Raw genomic sequence first — 14,198 nt, 5'->3', positions numbered from 1 at the left:
TTGCTTGCTTTCAGTGGTTGTTCAATTAAAATGTTATTTCATTTAATTAAAATTAAATAGAAGGTTACTTATCACAATATATTAATGCACAACATTTAAAACATCCACATTTTCTAGTGTTACAAAACAAAAACACTAATGCTAATGGTTACCACTGTAGGTTACAACAACAGCTCTTAATCTCGACATTAACGGATAAACTGTAGATGTTTAAACTAATTTGAAGCAGACAGATATGGGAATATTGTATAAAATCTTGAGATATATAGCACAAAAAACACAGCTACAGACATTTAAATGAAATCTGTTACAACAATATTTTCACACATTTCTTATTCTTACCTTACTAGCATATGAATATAGGGTAGAGTCTGCATGCTTTAAGCATATATTTGTTTACATCAGATATAATGATATCAACATATAATGATTATAAACAGCAAGAATCCTAACTCAAGGCATTCATCTTTATTCCCTTGAGTTTGTTAATCACACTTACAATTCCATGGCGAAACACAGACTGGGAGAATCCAAAACAAAGTATATTTCCCAAGCTGGATGCTGAGCAAAATGACATTGTGATAAATCTCTGAGGATCCACTTTTTCGAAGAGGTCTGTCAAGTATAAGACAGAAACCGCTACAGTCCACAGGCTACTGGGCAGGAACAGGGCGGCCTGTACCATGCCTGTTACTGTGACCCGCATCTGGCTCTTCTGCTGGGGCTGGGAATAAGATTCACTGCTCTGTCCCATCTTCTTCATATGTTCACGCAGATAAACAAAGGTTTTGCCCCAAGAGATTAATAACGTGATCATCGGACAGGTGCAATATAGCAAATACAAAAAGTTTGCCAAGTGAAATAAATACAGGTCTGCCTCGAAGCTTTCTGCTAGTGATGTTGTGTTCAGTTCATGTGAGGTAAAATTATCTGGGAAGGGCTCAAGCAAAAAATATGCTACTGTTCCCAAAGACAAAGAAAATAGAAGCACTATCTGATTCAGAACGAAGCCGACATATAATATGGCTCTAATATTCCTCTTAATCCAGATAAAGATGGCACGATGTTGAGGAACAATTGACATGTGGTAGAAAATGCTGATCCAGGCATTGCATGAGAAGTTGCCGCAGAAAAATTGATAAATCAAAACTCTGCATAGCGTTTGAAGCCAGAAAGGTGATTCAAAAAAAAGCATAATAATGGTAATTGCAGTGATCAGTTGCTGAAATGTTGAATTGATTAACACAACAATTAACAGAAAGCGCAGTGGATTGCGAAGCGTCACTCCAGAGACTGGTCGCATTAGGCAAAAAAAGAAGATGATGTTGAAAACGGTGGCTGTGAGGCAAAGGGGACTGGAGATCAAAACAAATAGCCATGGCTCCATCTTCAGTGTTGCCTCCAATCAGTTGTGTGCAGCAAATGTCCTGCTCTTCCTGATACACCAAGGTTTTTATTACGACATTGCCAACAAATAAGGTGAAAGTAAAATATGTTGGTAAATTGAATGTGGCTCAACGGCCAGCCATAAGCAAATCACACTCATTCTTACATGGATTAAAACAGAACTACCCAAGCTCTTCTTGAAGTGTTACGTCAGTGCAATTGCAAAAATTATTGTTTGAACTCTCAATACTTTATATATAAAACTGGCTTTCACTTTATTTTGATGATCCCTTTAACACATTCTGTTGACTATAAGTGTTGTTCCTACATGTCTACTAACTCTCATTAGAGTGTTATTAGAGTATTAGTAGACTGGTAGGGTTAGGGTTAGAGTAGTTGATGTAGTTGCAAAGTTACTTATGTCTGTTGGAGGACCATCACAATAAAGAGTTATCAGATATTAAGCAGATACTCTAAGTTGACATGTAGTTGCAAAGTTAAACTGTAATTTTTTTTCTTTTGTCAAATCAACTTAGATAATTTATGTGGTTCAGATAACAATATTTTGAGTTTCTGTTGATCTACATTGTATTAACAAAATGTTTTAAATTTTAACTCAACATTTTAAGGCAACCAGGTTACTTAAAGTTAAACTAACAATATATATATATATATATATATTTTTTTATTTTTTATTTTATTTTACAGTATACTTAGTCAACAGAATGTTCAAAAGAGACCATCAAAATAAAATGTTACCTACAAATAAAAAAAATTAATATTGTATACTGCAGATTGAATCTTGTCCCATAGTTACTGAAGAATGACCGATTTTATCTCTAAAATGTCATCTGATGTGTATTAAGAAAATCACATTCTGTGATATTCTGATAACCAGATGTTGAGATTGCATTATTTAATTAGTGGTGTTTATAATAATACTAATAACTGTAGTTACAACAGTTATAGGGATTTGAACAAGTCTCTAAAATAAAATACTAGGTCAATATACATATCTGCCTGGTGGACAAAATAAAAACAAAACAAAACAAAACAAAACAAAACAAAACAAAACAAAACAAAACAAAACAAAACAAAACAAAACAAAACAAAACAAAACAAAACAAAACAAAACAAAACAGATTTTACATTGAAAAAGGGACCTAAGCCATACTGTACCTTAGATGGATTACAGCATCTTGTGGGTTGGCTCTGGCCAATTAGTAACCACATAGCAAGCAGCTTATAGTAGTGGTAAGTTTTGCTCAGGTAAGCACAACAATGTCCACCACTGTAAAACCTTAAGTAAATGTTCATTATTGTAACTCATTGTTCACTTTTGCATATGCATGATGCAGCCGGGCTCCTGTATTAAAGTGTTTAATTAACCATGACAAGATTATGCAAACCTTTATGTGATATTTACATTAGTTATGATGTTGCATGCTATGTGAAAGACAATAATGACTTTAATAAAAGGTCTACATTGGCACAAAGGCCCATTGATGTTACACGTGGAAAAAATGCTAAACCATTGTCTAATCTGGCAATTCTTTTGATAAACTATTTAGTTTATTCTGTGATATTAAAAAGGGGGGGAAACATTATCTCTCCTCATGTGAATGAAGGAAATGAATAGTGAATAAATAAAGCAATCGAAATAATTATAATTAAAATAATACAGTGACAGCCACTGTAATGTGAAATGAGACTAAACTACATTACCGACTAGAGGTTTTCAAACCATTATTTTCACATCAAGAGTTTCACTTAATGCTCTTGGACTTATCCTCTTCTTAAATTCCACAAGTAATACTGTAATTGTAAAGTACTTATATCTGTTATATAAAAAAATTAAAAATTCTAAACATCTGACTTAATAAATAAAAATGTTAGTAATGAGTACTTGCACAAAAATGTGGCTCAATTATGAAAAAAAGTCTTTTTTTTATTAAACATGTATTTACAATATAGCTGTACATTTACATTCATACAAAACAGCCCCTAAAATAATTAATATCAATAGAAGTACAAAAGAGTTTAAGATAAATATTTCAAAGGACACTTCAGTTTCCAAAGAGAAAGAGAAAGATCTGTCAGACCAGTCCAACATAATACAACCACTTTTTGTGTTAGCTGGGAAGAAATAATAATTATCTAAAAAAAAAAAAAAAAAAAAAAAAAAAATGCCACTCACTTTACAATGATTATCTTGTGTATTGGAGTAAAGAACATATAATATCTGTTGTGTTCATTTAATAGACTTTTAAGGAAGTGGTTAACCACAGGTAAAAATGTATAAGCATGACAAAATCTTTTCTTCAGAGTCAATACTGATTTTGTATCACAGGCAAATATTAAAGGACTAACTGCTACAGTTACGACCTACTCAGAATTGTCTGTGAAGATTCTCAGTTATCCAGATCATTGAAGGATGTCTACAGTTATTCTTGTCATTTAGACACTGTGAACTGATCATGAAATTCAGTGATACGACATAGACACCTGATATTATTCTCCATCTCAGGTGATCTGATGTCACAGCATAATGATTCAATTTCAAAGGAATGTTCTCTGATTTTTAGAGTAGAGCTCAAAGTTATTTTAGTCAAACTTCAGATGTACTTCTGTGTCACTGCATGCTAATGTTGGACCTTCAGAAACAGATGTAAATGGGGTCAGATTGTCTCAGGGAGGGGTGGATGGCCTGTGAAACCGGTTTTGCCCCAATTCACATCTGTGATCGTGATTAACATCGTTAGTGTAACAGAAATTCACACGTCCTGTAACGTTACTGTGTGCGATGAGGTTAAATGCTGGGGAATTTCCATCATCAGTTCACTTATTCATAATGTCAAGAGAGAAACATGTCAAGGTAACCTAGAACAACTCAGCCAATCCAGAATCACACTACTGTTCAAAAGCTTGGGGTTGGTACGATTATTATTATTATAATTTTTTTATGTTTTTGAAAGAAGTTTCATATGCTCACAAGGCTGCATTTATTTGATCAAAAAAAGACAGTCAAAACAGTAATATTGTGAGATATTATTAGAAACTAAAATAACTGTTTTCTATTTTAATATATTTATTTATGTGATGGCAAAGCTGAATTTTCAGCAGCAAGGATTCTTTGATGAATAGAAAATTCAAAAGAAGAGCATTTATTTTTTGAAATACAAAAAATATTTACTGTCTTTACTGTAGCTTTTGGATAATTAAATGCATTCTTGCTGAATAAAAACATTAATTAAAAAAGTCTTACTGACCCATTAGGATTTATCCATTATCAATATGGCAGATATTTCACATCATAACACAGATGGGTAATGTTACAAAAGACAGCATCATGTTTAAACCTACAATATTTCTGCGCATATTTTCAATTTATAAATTAAGTCACTTTACTGAATGAGTTTTGTCTCTGTTAGCAGGTTCTTTGTGAAACAAAAATAATTTCCTAAGGACCATTTTTAATTGCCCAGCATGTTTACACAAACTCCTTTCCTCCTTAACAATGCTAAGGCAAAATAATGTAAAATTGTTAGCCAGGTTTGGATAAGCTACTGTCCTCGACCTGAAGCACTGGATATTCAAACAGTGAACCAGGACTTCCTCTCACAATGTTGCCACTTCAAAGATATTTCTGGCAACCTTAAAAAATTCACAGACTTATATGTGTTTAGTTTTTCATTTTGTTTAGAGTATAATTAACACTTCAGAATCTGCATTCATGCACTAAAGATGACAGTTTCATTCTCCATTCCAGTTTCTATCCAGAGGGCATATTATTAAATTAATACAAACACCTCCTAACACACCACTCACATCCCATAAATGACCTAATGTTGATTGATCCAACACTTGGGGCAAGCACTGTGAAAACTACAAGCTACTACTTACACAGATCAGAAGATTCCACTGTCCCCAAAGCAAGGAAATCTCCAACTAACGATCCTTACAGGATAGAAAGCGCCTCACGACACGTTTGCTGAAGGAGAACCTGGAGGAACTGATAGCTGAACTGAAAACTACAGGGTCGGATAGTCCATCAGATGTAGTACTCTTGCATGCTGTCTCTCATGGAGTTGTGAAGGTGGAACTCTGCCCTGTAAGCAGCTTCAAGGCTACGTTGGTGCTCCTTTTCTTGGAGACTTGCAGTTCTTTGAGCTTGTCGATGTTGGTAAAGGAAACGGGTCATCACTGCCAGCACACAGAGTGTACTAAAAACTGCAGCTGTCACCACACCTGCGAATCAGATCGGACACTCAGCTTATTTTGAATTGGAAAAGGGGCTGTTCACATATAGGACTCGTTCTTGAATTTCATAAAAAGATAAATGGAGACCAATGGAACAGAAGAAAAGGCAGGTTTTCATGGCACAATTTTCAATAAAAAAAAAAAATATATATTAAAAGGGTTCCATCCTTTTTGAAAGGCCTCAAAATACTTCAAGCGAAATCGAAGAATGAACTGATGTGACGTCATTTCGAACAAAATCAGGCCAAAATGAAGTTCGTTTGGAGTTTGTTTTGGGAGTTCGAAACAGCTTTCCAAAGTGAACTTTCCAGAAAAGTTTGCTTTGGCTGGTAAACACCTTTGTACTACCATTGGTCTGTGGTGATTACATAATAGGTAAGTGTGCGCGGAGGCTCCGCCTTCTTACACATGGAAATCTTTTCAAGTTCATTTTTCCTGACGAGTCCTTCAACATCAGACGCCCGAGAGTAAAAACTTGAACACACTGGAGAGCCACTTTTACAAGAGAAAATTAAGTTGTACTTCAGATGAAACGAGACACTGATACCGTTTTTCATGTTTAATACAGTAAAGCTGCTTGAAAGTGCTATATAAATAAACGGGACGTGACTTTATTAGAGTGCTGAATTGCAGAGCTCGTGCAAACATCCACGTTGCTATGATCAGATGCTTTTCTTATGCTTTATAAAAAAAAAAAATGCTCGCTCTCAGCAGTGTGGGTGACGTCAGATGTTCACAAACAGTATATCGCTGCTCACATATTTTGAAATTCGTTTTACCCCTAAACGTAGAATGAAAAAGAACTTCGCCGGCCTTTACCCGTTAAAAGAACATTCCATGTTAAAGTTAATCTTAATAGGCAGCATAATGTCCATTACAGCAGAAATTATGTAGGATTTCTAAAATAATATAATATAATATAAAATAAAATAAATTACAATGACAATAAATGTGCAAGTGAATGAATACTCACACATTCTACAAATTCTCTTTCTCCTTTAATGGAACATTTATGTTGCCGAGAAATATCTAACAGTCAACAATCCCTTGTGACAATTTTAATGGAGATTTTATCACCATAAGTTACTGCGCACAACAAATTACCAATACAAAGTCATTACCCGTTTCTGAAATAAAGACAGCAAAAAGAAAAGATGAACATAAACAATACGCGTGATAGTGAAAGCTCATTTCATACTTCACTGACTGTTACAAATGAAACAATGAAGCAGACTGAGGTGGTAAAACAAACCTCCGATTACAGCTGAATCAGGCTGGCTGTTGTCTTCACGAAGCTCGTTATCTTTTCCCTCCTCCTCTCCATGATCTACAGGAATCATCACATAGAAATACAGCACAGACTGAACTCGAAAGAGATCGGTTTTCTCATACAGTTGCTTTACATTTGAAAGGTTCAACCCTTTTGTTTTTCATAGCGCCCAATTAGACCTTCTTTTCATTATATTATTTCCTCTTTTAAAAATATATAACATTCAATGGTGAAAAGTTATTTTTGTGTCTAAATTCATCTCAGTTACGACAGATTAGTGATTTTGTTGCTTGGCAACTCCATATAAAAATGTTAAAAAAATTCTGCAGAGTTCTCATCTAACATCACATTAGTTTTTATATGAAATGGGACAATGCTCATTGCTTCTTGCAACGGTTTTTAAGTGTTCGCTTTTTAAATCGCATCTATTTTCTCCTAACTAACCCAGCCACGGGAAGTCTTTATCATGCCAATTGTAACTATAAAGCCAGGTGACCCACTGTCATCACAATTACCATGGTGAATTAGGAGATGTTTCCCACCAAACACATCCTTTTTTATTTGTTATTTAAGTGATGGATATGATGTCAGACAACATTCAATACCAAAAAAATTCCTTCAATTTCATTGCAACGAAATGCTACATGATGCATTCAAATGCAAAAACGATCCATTCTCAAACAGCTTGATCATTTCGTATTGATGTCTAAGAACTTACCTAAACGAGACACAGAAGTTGAAAGGTCAGCTAATGCTCCGCAATTTGATTCCAGTAAATGTCCTCGTATGCTGACCAGAGAGCTACCTCTGTTCAATAACGCTGCCTTCAGTGGAGCAACGTGGTTAAACTGGACAGATGAGAAGCAGCCGATGAATCCTTTGGACCCAGCATGAGCTACCTCATCATCCATTACATCACTTCCTGTTTGGAAAAAGAAAATAATAAATGTATAAACATCAAAGATTGTTTCTGTCACACACATTTACAGTAATTATTCATTAAAAATGCTGCTTACAGCTATTGTGAGCATTTATTTTAAAAGTTACAATTACAGACAGCCACGAACATATGAAGTTTCACTGTTTTCAAATCCCTGAATATTCCAGACACAATCACACTTCTGCTCATGTGTTTCATGATTGTTAGAAACCTTGAGAGACTGAAGGCTGACTTCAGTTTGAAACCTTTTATCTTTTTGCATTGTTGAATCACCCTTGTTTAAATGTCAGGAAAGGGGAAAATTCAAACCCATCAAGCATCATGACAGGTTCTGAATATAGTCATGGCACTATAATAGCGGGAGGACTTTGGTTTGTATCAAAATACTTTTTTAATCCATATTACAGATAATGTAAAGGATTTAATACGTGTCTTTTTAGGATCAATTAGATTCATTACCTGTGACTTTTCCCAAAGTCAGTGACTTCATAGTGTTAAACGCTGCATCATATGAAAGTGTGTACTTCTTATTTTCATGGTCAACCTATAAAGAAAAACAAGGGCAGTTGAGTGAATACATGAAAATCATTTTCTAAGAGCTACAGTATAGATTAATCAAAAAGCAAAGAACTATTGTATATTGACTGCATTTCACCTGTACAGCTTTGTGTATTGATCTCACATCCAACAAAAACAAATTCAATGTAAAAAAGCAATTCAATCAATCATATTCCAGTTATGCAAAGTCTTTTGTGTTCCTACATTTGCTAACTATAGGTATCCAGTGAAATATAACACCTGAACAAACACGTCCTTTCCCTCCCGCTGGATGTGAACTCTATGCAGTCGTCCGTCTGCCAGGCTGCTCAGGATGGGGCTGAACACATCCGGTCTCTTCTCCTTATGCAGTTGGTACCAGATTTGTAAACTCCCTAAGAGGAACAGATGCATTAGCATATTTGGCAAAAGTTACTTATAGCTCTAGTCAGAGATGAATGATTTTGTTGTGAGCATGCTGTAAATCATTGTAAAAATCCATTTTATTATCCAGTTGGTACTTGGATTAGTCAAGCAAAAATTTAAACCATGTAACTCCAGTCATGGTGAATTATGTATGTTCCAATATAATAGTGAGTCATCCTGTAGCGTTCTTACAGAGCTCAGCATATGGACTTTACAGCTCCAGCTCCCAAGAAGAAGAGTCTTGCATAAGTCTATAAGACAATGTATTTATATATAGACTAAACAGGCAGCTACCTTAGCAGCTGCTCTTTAAGCTTTATAAATATTAATTCCCTGGCAGCCTCTAGCCCTTTTTACTCTGTATTGAATTTGTCAATACACATTTATTTGTCCCTCCTACACACATATAGTGCAGATAAAGGGTCAGGGTGCAGGTCGGTGCTGAGATTCCCTCACAAAGTTGGTACAGTTATATCTGAGACATCTCTTGACTTTCTTGATGTGCCAAAGATTACTGCACTTAACACTTTTATGTCAATATTTCTAAAACGGATTGTGATTGGATTTAGCACAAAAAGAATGTGGGTGGTACTATTATGTAGGAATGAGTGTTGCACAATAAAAATCCATATTTTGGTAAGCTGGGTGAAGGCATGACTGATCTTAAAATAATAGCTCTTTCGGCATTTTACTGCCTCTTCCATGGAACACACAACTTAGTTTAGTGGGATTCTGCTCTTTTCCACACAATGAAAATTAATGGTGACCAAAAGGACAAAAAAGTATCATAAAAGCATCGTAAATCATAAATCGTCTCATATCATAAAGTTTTTGGAAATTTAAATATTTAGTTTCATGTTAGTTACGTTTCATGTTTTTATATATTCAAATATGGAGCATCAAGGTGTCATTGATGACAAATGTTCTCATAATTTATCTATACAATTATTATATGACTTAGGAAGACTTGGAATATAAAATAAGTAATTTGGACTATTGTTATGATATATTTGAGTTTTATATTATAGAGTTTATTAATGTTTTAAATTTATATTTTCAATTTTCATTTATTAAAATTATGGTTTCAAAAGTTTTAGTTTAGTTTGTCATTTTATATTATGATTAGCTTCAATTGACTCTTATTTCAGTTTTAGTCATTTCAGTACTTCAGCTTTATTTTCATCTAACATTTTGTATAGTTTTATATTTAGTTAACAATAAAAACATATAGTTATGGTGCTTTTGTCATTGCTGTAGCTTGACGAAAGAATGTCATATGGGTTTGAAACGACATGAGAACGAATAAATAACGACGGACTTTTCATTGTGATAGATGAGTGAACTATCTTTTTAGGAGTTTTAATGTGACCTTGAAGAACAGCATGAAATTAGAAGCTTTGGTTATGTGAAAAAGCCTGATCTAGTTAGGCTGTTAATGTTTTGCTAGTTAATTGTGATTTACTGTTAATACGATACGTACACCTTCCAGTGATCTACAAGGCTATAAAACTGACAGTTAAAGAACCAATTCAGCAGGATTAATCAACAGCCGTGTGGCCTAAATCTAATTAGAGAAGAACACAATCAGAGAACTATACATTTTTATGTTTCTTTAAATTTAATCTCGTTGTACAGTATCCCAGATAATAGGGGACGCGAGTAATTAATTTAATACTGCAATATCCCTATTATAGACATATAAACCTTTCATAAACTAATATGATGTATGATAAAGGTTTGCACAGCCGTCTCACCGTTGCGTGCTAAGATGATGGCTACATACTGCTGACTGAGAGTGTTGACTGTGAGCAGCAGGGCAGGACTCTGAGTGGTCTGGAAACTCAGTGCCATGTTGTCTCTGGTCTTGCTGTACTGAGAGGGGACAGGCAACACTGTGGCCGACCTGTTCTGAATGACAGAGAATGGCTCCTGAAATATGTAGGTGACCGACGCTCCTCTTTCAAAGGACATGGACACCTCTGTGGACACAAAAACACCAGATGGATATTGTCACTGGCTATAAATCAGACTACACCTGATTTCCTTCAAGTTTTGTTTAAACACATTAAACAGGGGGTATGTGACTAGAAAATCTGTCAAGACAAACTCTGAATGTTGGCTTGATAATTCCTTTTCTGAAAAGTAAAAAAAAAAAAAAAAAAAAAGGCTGTACAGCTTTGAACTCAACATGAAAGGCCATTTACAACTCACTTTTTTTTTTCCATAATATGATGACAGACCGAGACAGAAGAAAAAGACAAAGAAAGACAGAAGAAAAAGACAAAGAAAGAAAGAAAGAAAGAAAGAAAGAAAGAAAGAAAGAAAGAAAGAAAGAAAGAAAGAAAGAAAGAAAGAAAGAAAGAAAGAAAAAGACAGAAGGAAAGAAAGAAGAAAAAAATAACAAAGAAAGTAGGACTCAAAGTATATTTAACACAAAATTAAATATTCAAGATATTAAATATTTCACATATCATAATTCAATGACTATTGCAGCAAGAATCAGAAGAAATACTTTGGCATTAATAACCATGTTTTCTTCTCTGTCTGTATTTGAACAATGTGCATCATCACAGTGACGAGCACTATTAGACACAGACTATCAGACAAGAGAACAGAACAGTCAGACTTTCTCATCTCGTCCTCAGCGCCTTTGATCAGATCCAACTAAAGAACGCACATCCGACTTTCTGATGTCTTCATGAATACAAATGTGTGGATTTTCTCCTCTTATTTACTGACAGAGATTATACATTACATTATAAAACCTTGTATAACTACATTTCTGAAAAGGTATGTTTTCAAGTACATCTGCCAGTATGTCATAACTTTCATTAACAAGAAGCTAGAACATTCCACCCACACTAGAACAATGGCCAATTCAAACCTAGCAAGGTTAAGATAAGCCAATATTGCTTTGTTGTTCTGTACTAATGGAAGGGCAGCTTTTCTGTGAACTGTTGGATACTTATGTAAAAAATAGCTTTGTTTCAGATTCTGTACATCAAGATGTTCAAAAATCCCACTCAACACGTACGCCTCCAAGACTTCTGTGCTTCACTGCTCATACAGGAAACATCAAAGCTCTTCAATCCAGCATCACACAGCCGTCGATAGAGCCCAGTTATTCAGCGACTGGCAGCGCTTTTGCCCACTGACATATGGAGCAATTATTTTTACAGAATTTTATGCAAATACATAGACGTCACTAAGTCATCCATGAATTCATGTTTCATATTACATGGCAGTTTCATCATGTCTGAGATAAAGATTATGCTGTTGGAAGTATTCATTATTGCATAATGACTGTCTGCAAAAACAATTCCAGGGTTTTAATTGTTAGATTGCATCTGATTATTAAAAAGGAAATGCATTTCATATTTCATTCATTTATTTATTTGATTATGTTTATTTGGTACTCACCAAGTCATAGCAAAAAGTAGATTCTATCAAATTAAGCATGTTATTAGCTATTTTGAAAAGTCTTTTTAAGTGCTTTCCTTTTTTTCTTCTAGCTAATTGTCATTTTCTGTGTTTTGATTTAACGGTTATGAAAGGTTTTATTTATTGACATCACTAGTTCAATTTGGAATATTACCTTCTGTGCAAGAGGGTCCGCCGTAAGCGGAGTGAGTGCAGTCGCACATGTAACCGCTGCTCTTCTCAATGCATTTCCCCCGATTGTGGCAGAGCCGAGCTGAGCTGCTGCAGTGTCCCGCACACCCTGAACTCACTCCTGGTGTCACTTTGGCCCGTTCCTCCATGTCAAAATTCACTCCATTCATGTTTAATGCCCGAATACATCCGAGAAAGCCCCTTTGTCTTGTGGCTGTGCCCCCTGAGAGATGAGATGAAAAAAAAAATCTTTTTTTTCAGAGGCAGATGCATGAAATGACAACTACTACTGGACTGAATGAAGAGTAACAAATGAATACAGCTCCTTTCTTTCTGTAATGCACTTTCAAAAGGTCAGTTTTACCAACAAACAGCTGGTTTCCAAGCTGAAGGCGAAGGTGTCCGTCAGGTGGTGTTTCTGTGATCCGCAGGGGCAGCTGGTCGACCTGCAGGCAGGACTCTTTCACATTGCGTTCGGCTCGAACCCAATGCCACTGCCTGTCGTTCAGCGGGACAGGAGATTTGACGGTCAGGACTACTGGCCCGTCGCCCGTATTAAAGGAGAAAGTCACAGCTGAGGGAGCTGGGTGCACAGGAACATGAGGATTTGAATGCAGTCTGAACAAGTAGAATAAATAACACTTCTAAAATCGCTAACAATAAAGCAAAATCTGCCGGGATTCTCAACCCTGGCCCTTGAGATCCGCTTTCCTGCAGAGTTTAGCACCAACCTTGATCACACTGACCTTCCTGTAACTTTAGTAATCCTGAAGACCTTGGTTAGCTTGATTTTAATTAACACTTATTAAGCAAAAATGCATTAAATTTATCAATATTACACAGAATTTCTATTTTAAATTCTGTTCTTTTGAAATAATAAGTATAAATATTTATTGAAAAATTGTACCAACCTCAAACCTTTGAATAACAGTACATTAATACATTTTTAACATTTTAATTTGAATAAATTAAGATTATTTTATGCATTATGGATCAAATCAGCCAATAATAGTTCAAGGCCCTGCTTCCTCTCAAATTTCTGTCCCTCCATTGACAGCTATGCAACTACCACTTTGACATCAAGTTCATAAAGAGATCGGAAAACTAATCCATTTGTATTGAGCGGTTTAGTCCAAATTTTCTGAAAAGACACTTTATACGCTGAACATATTTAATTTAGGCTTTTATTTACAGATAAACATTAATCAACACACACATCATTAATGATGAAAGGAAGCTCAAGCATATTTACTTGATGTGCGAGAACCAATGAGGTTCATTCTCATGTGTTATGCAGCACGTTTGAGCTTCTGCAAGAACCAATGAGGTTGTATGTCAAGCAGGTTCAGATGAGCTTCTGTTTATGTTCGTTGATATGTAAATAAAAGCCTACATTTAATCTGTTCATCATATAAAGTGATCATGTGTCTTCAGAAAATTTGGACTAAACCACTCAATTCATATGGATTAGTTTTACGATCTCTTTATGCACTTTTTGAAGCGTAAAAGTGTCAGTTGTATAGCTGTCAATGGATAGTACAGAACTGCTCAGATCTTTTTAAATATTTTAATTTGTGTTCCCAAGATGAATGCAAGTCTAACGGGTGTGGAATAACATAAGGGCGAGTAAATGATGACAGAATTTAATTTTTGTGGTGAACTAACCCTTTAATCTAAATTTCTTCTATTTTAGATTTACTGTATGTGTTATATTAAAGGGGATGAATTTCTCATGAATTGAGAAATCCAATTTTCTTTTGACATATA

The 14,198-nt window shown here is 35.0% G+C and overlaps 2 protein-coding genes across 2 annotated transcripts in view; both read right to left on the bottom strand.

Moving 5' to 3' along the window:
- Nucleotides 1-448: 448 nt before the first annotated feature.
- tas2r203 (taste receptor, type 2, member 203) lies at nt 449-1,387 on the bottom strand (the record flags this gene model as incomplete). Its single annotated transcript, XM_082175773.1, has 1 exon — nt 449-1,387. One exon carries the CDS (start codon nt 1,385-1,387, stop codon nt 449-451), a length of 939 nt encoding a protein of 312 aa, XP_082031899.1.
- A 1,968-nt stretch (nt 1,388-3,355) lies between these two features.
- The window catches only part of cntnap5a (contactin associated protein family member 5a), a 78,944-nt gene continuing 68,101 nt past the window's right edge, over nt 3,356-14,198 (bottom strand). The window contains exons 17-24 of the mRNA XM_082174486.1: nt 12,796-13,014; nt 12,415-12,654; nt 10,574-10,798; nt 8,655-8,788; nt 8,316-8,400; nt 7,635-7,838; nt 6,899-6,973; nt 3,356-5,634 (exon numbers count right to left, since the gene is read on the bottom strand). Coding sequence (XP_082030612.1) covers nt 5,438-5,634; nt 6,899-6,973; nt 7,635-7,838; nt 8,316-8,400; nt 8,655-8,788; nt 10,574-10,798; nt 12,415-12,654; nt 12,796-13,014 — 1,379 coding nt within the window. The 3' untranslated portion in view covers nt 3,356-5,437. The remainder of the gene's footprint in view (nt 5,635-6,898; nt 6,974-7,634; nt 7,839-8,315; nt 8,401-8,654; nt 8,789-10,573; nt 10,799-12,414; nt 12,655-12,795; nt 13,015-14,198) is intronic.

This window comes from Leuciscus leuciscus (genome assembly GCF_965113295.1).
Source record: "Leuciscus leuciscus genome assembly, chromosome: 7".
Taxonomy (NCBI): domain Eukaryota; kingdom Metazoa; phylum Chordata; class Actinopteri; order Cypriniformes; family Leuciscidae; genus Leuciscus; species Leuciscus leuciscus.
The sequence above is the reverse complement of the archived record's forward strand: the minus strand, read 5'-3'. Positions and strand labels throughout refer to the sequence as shown.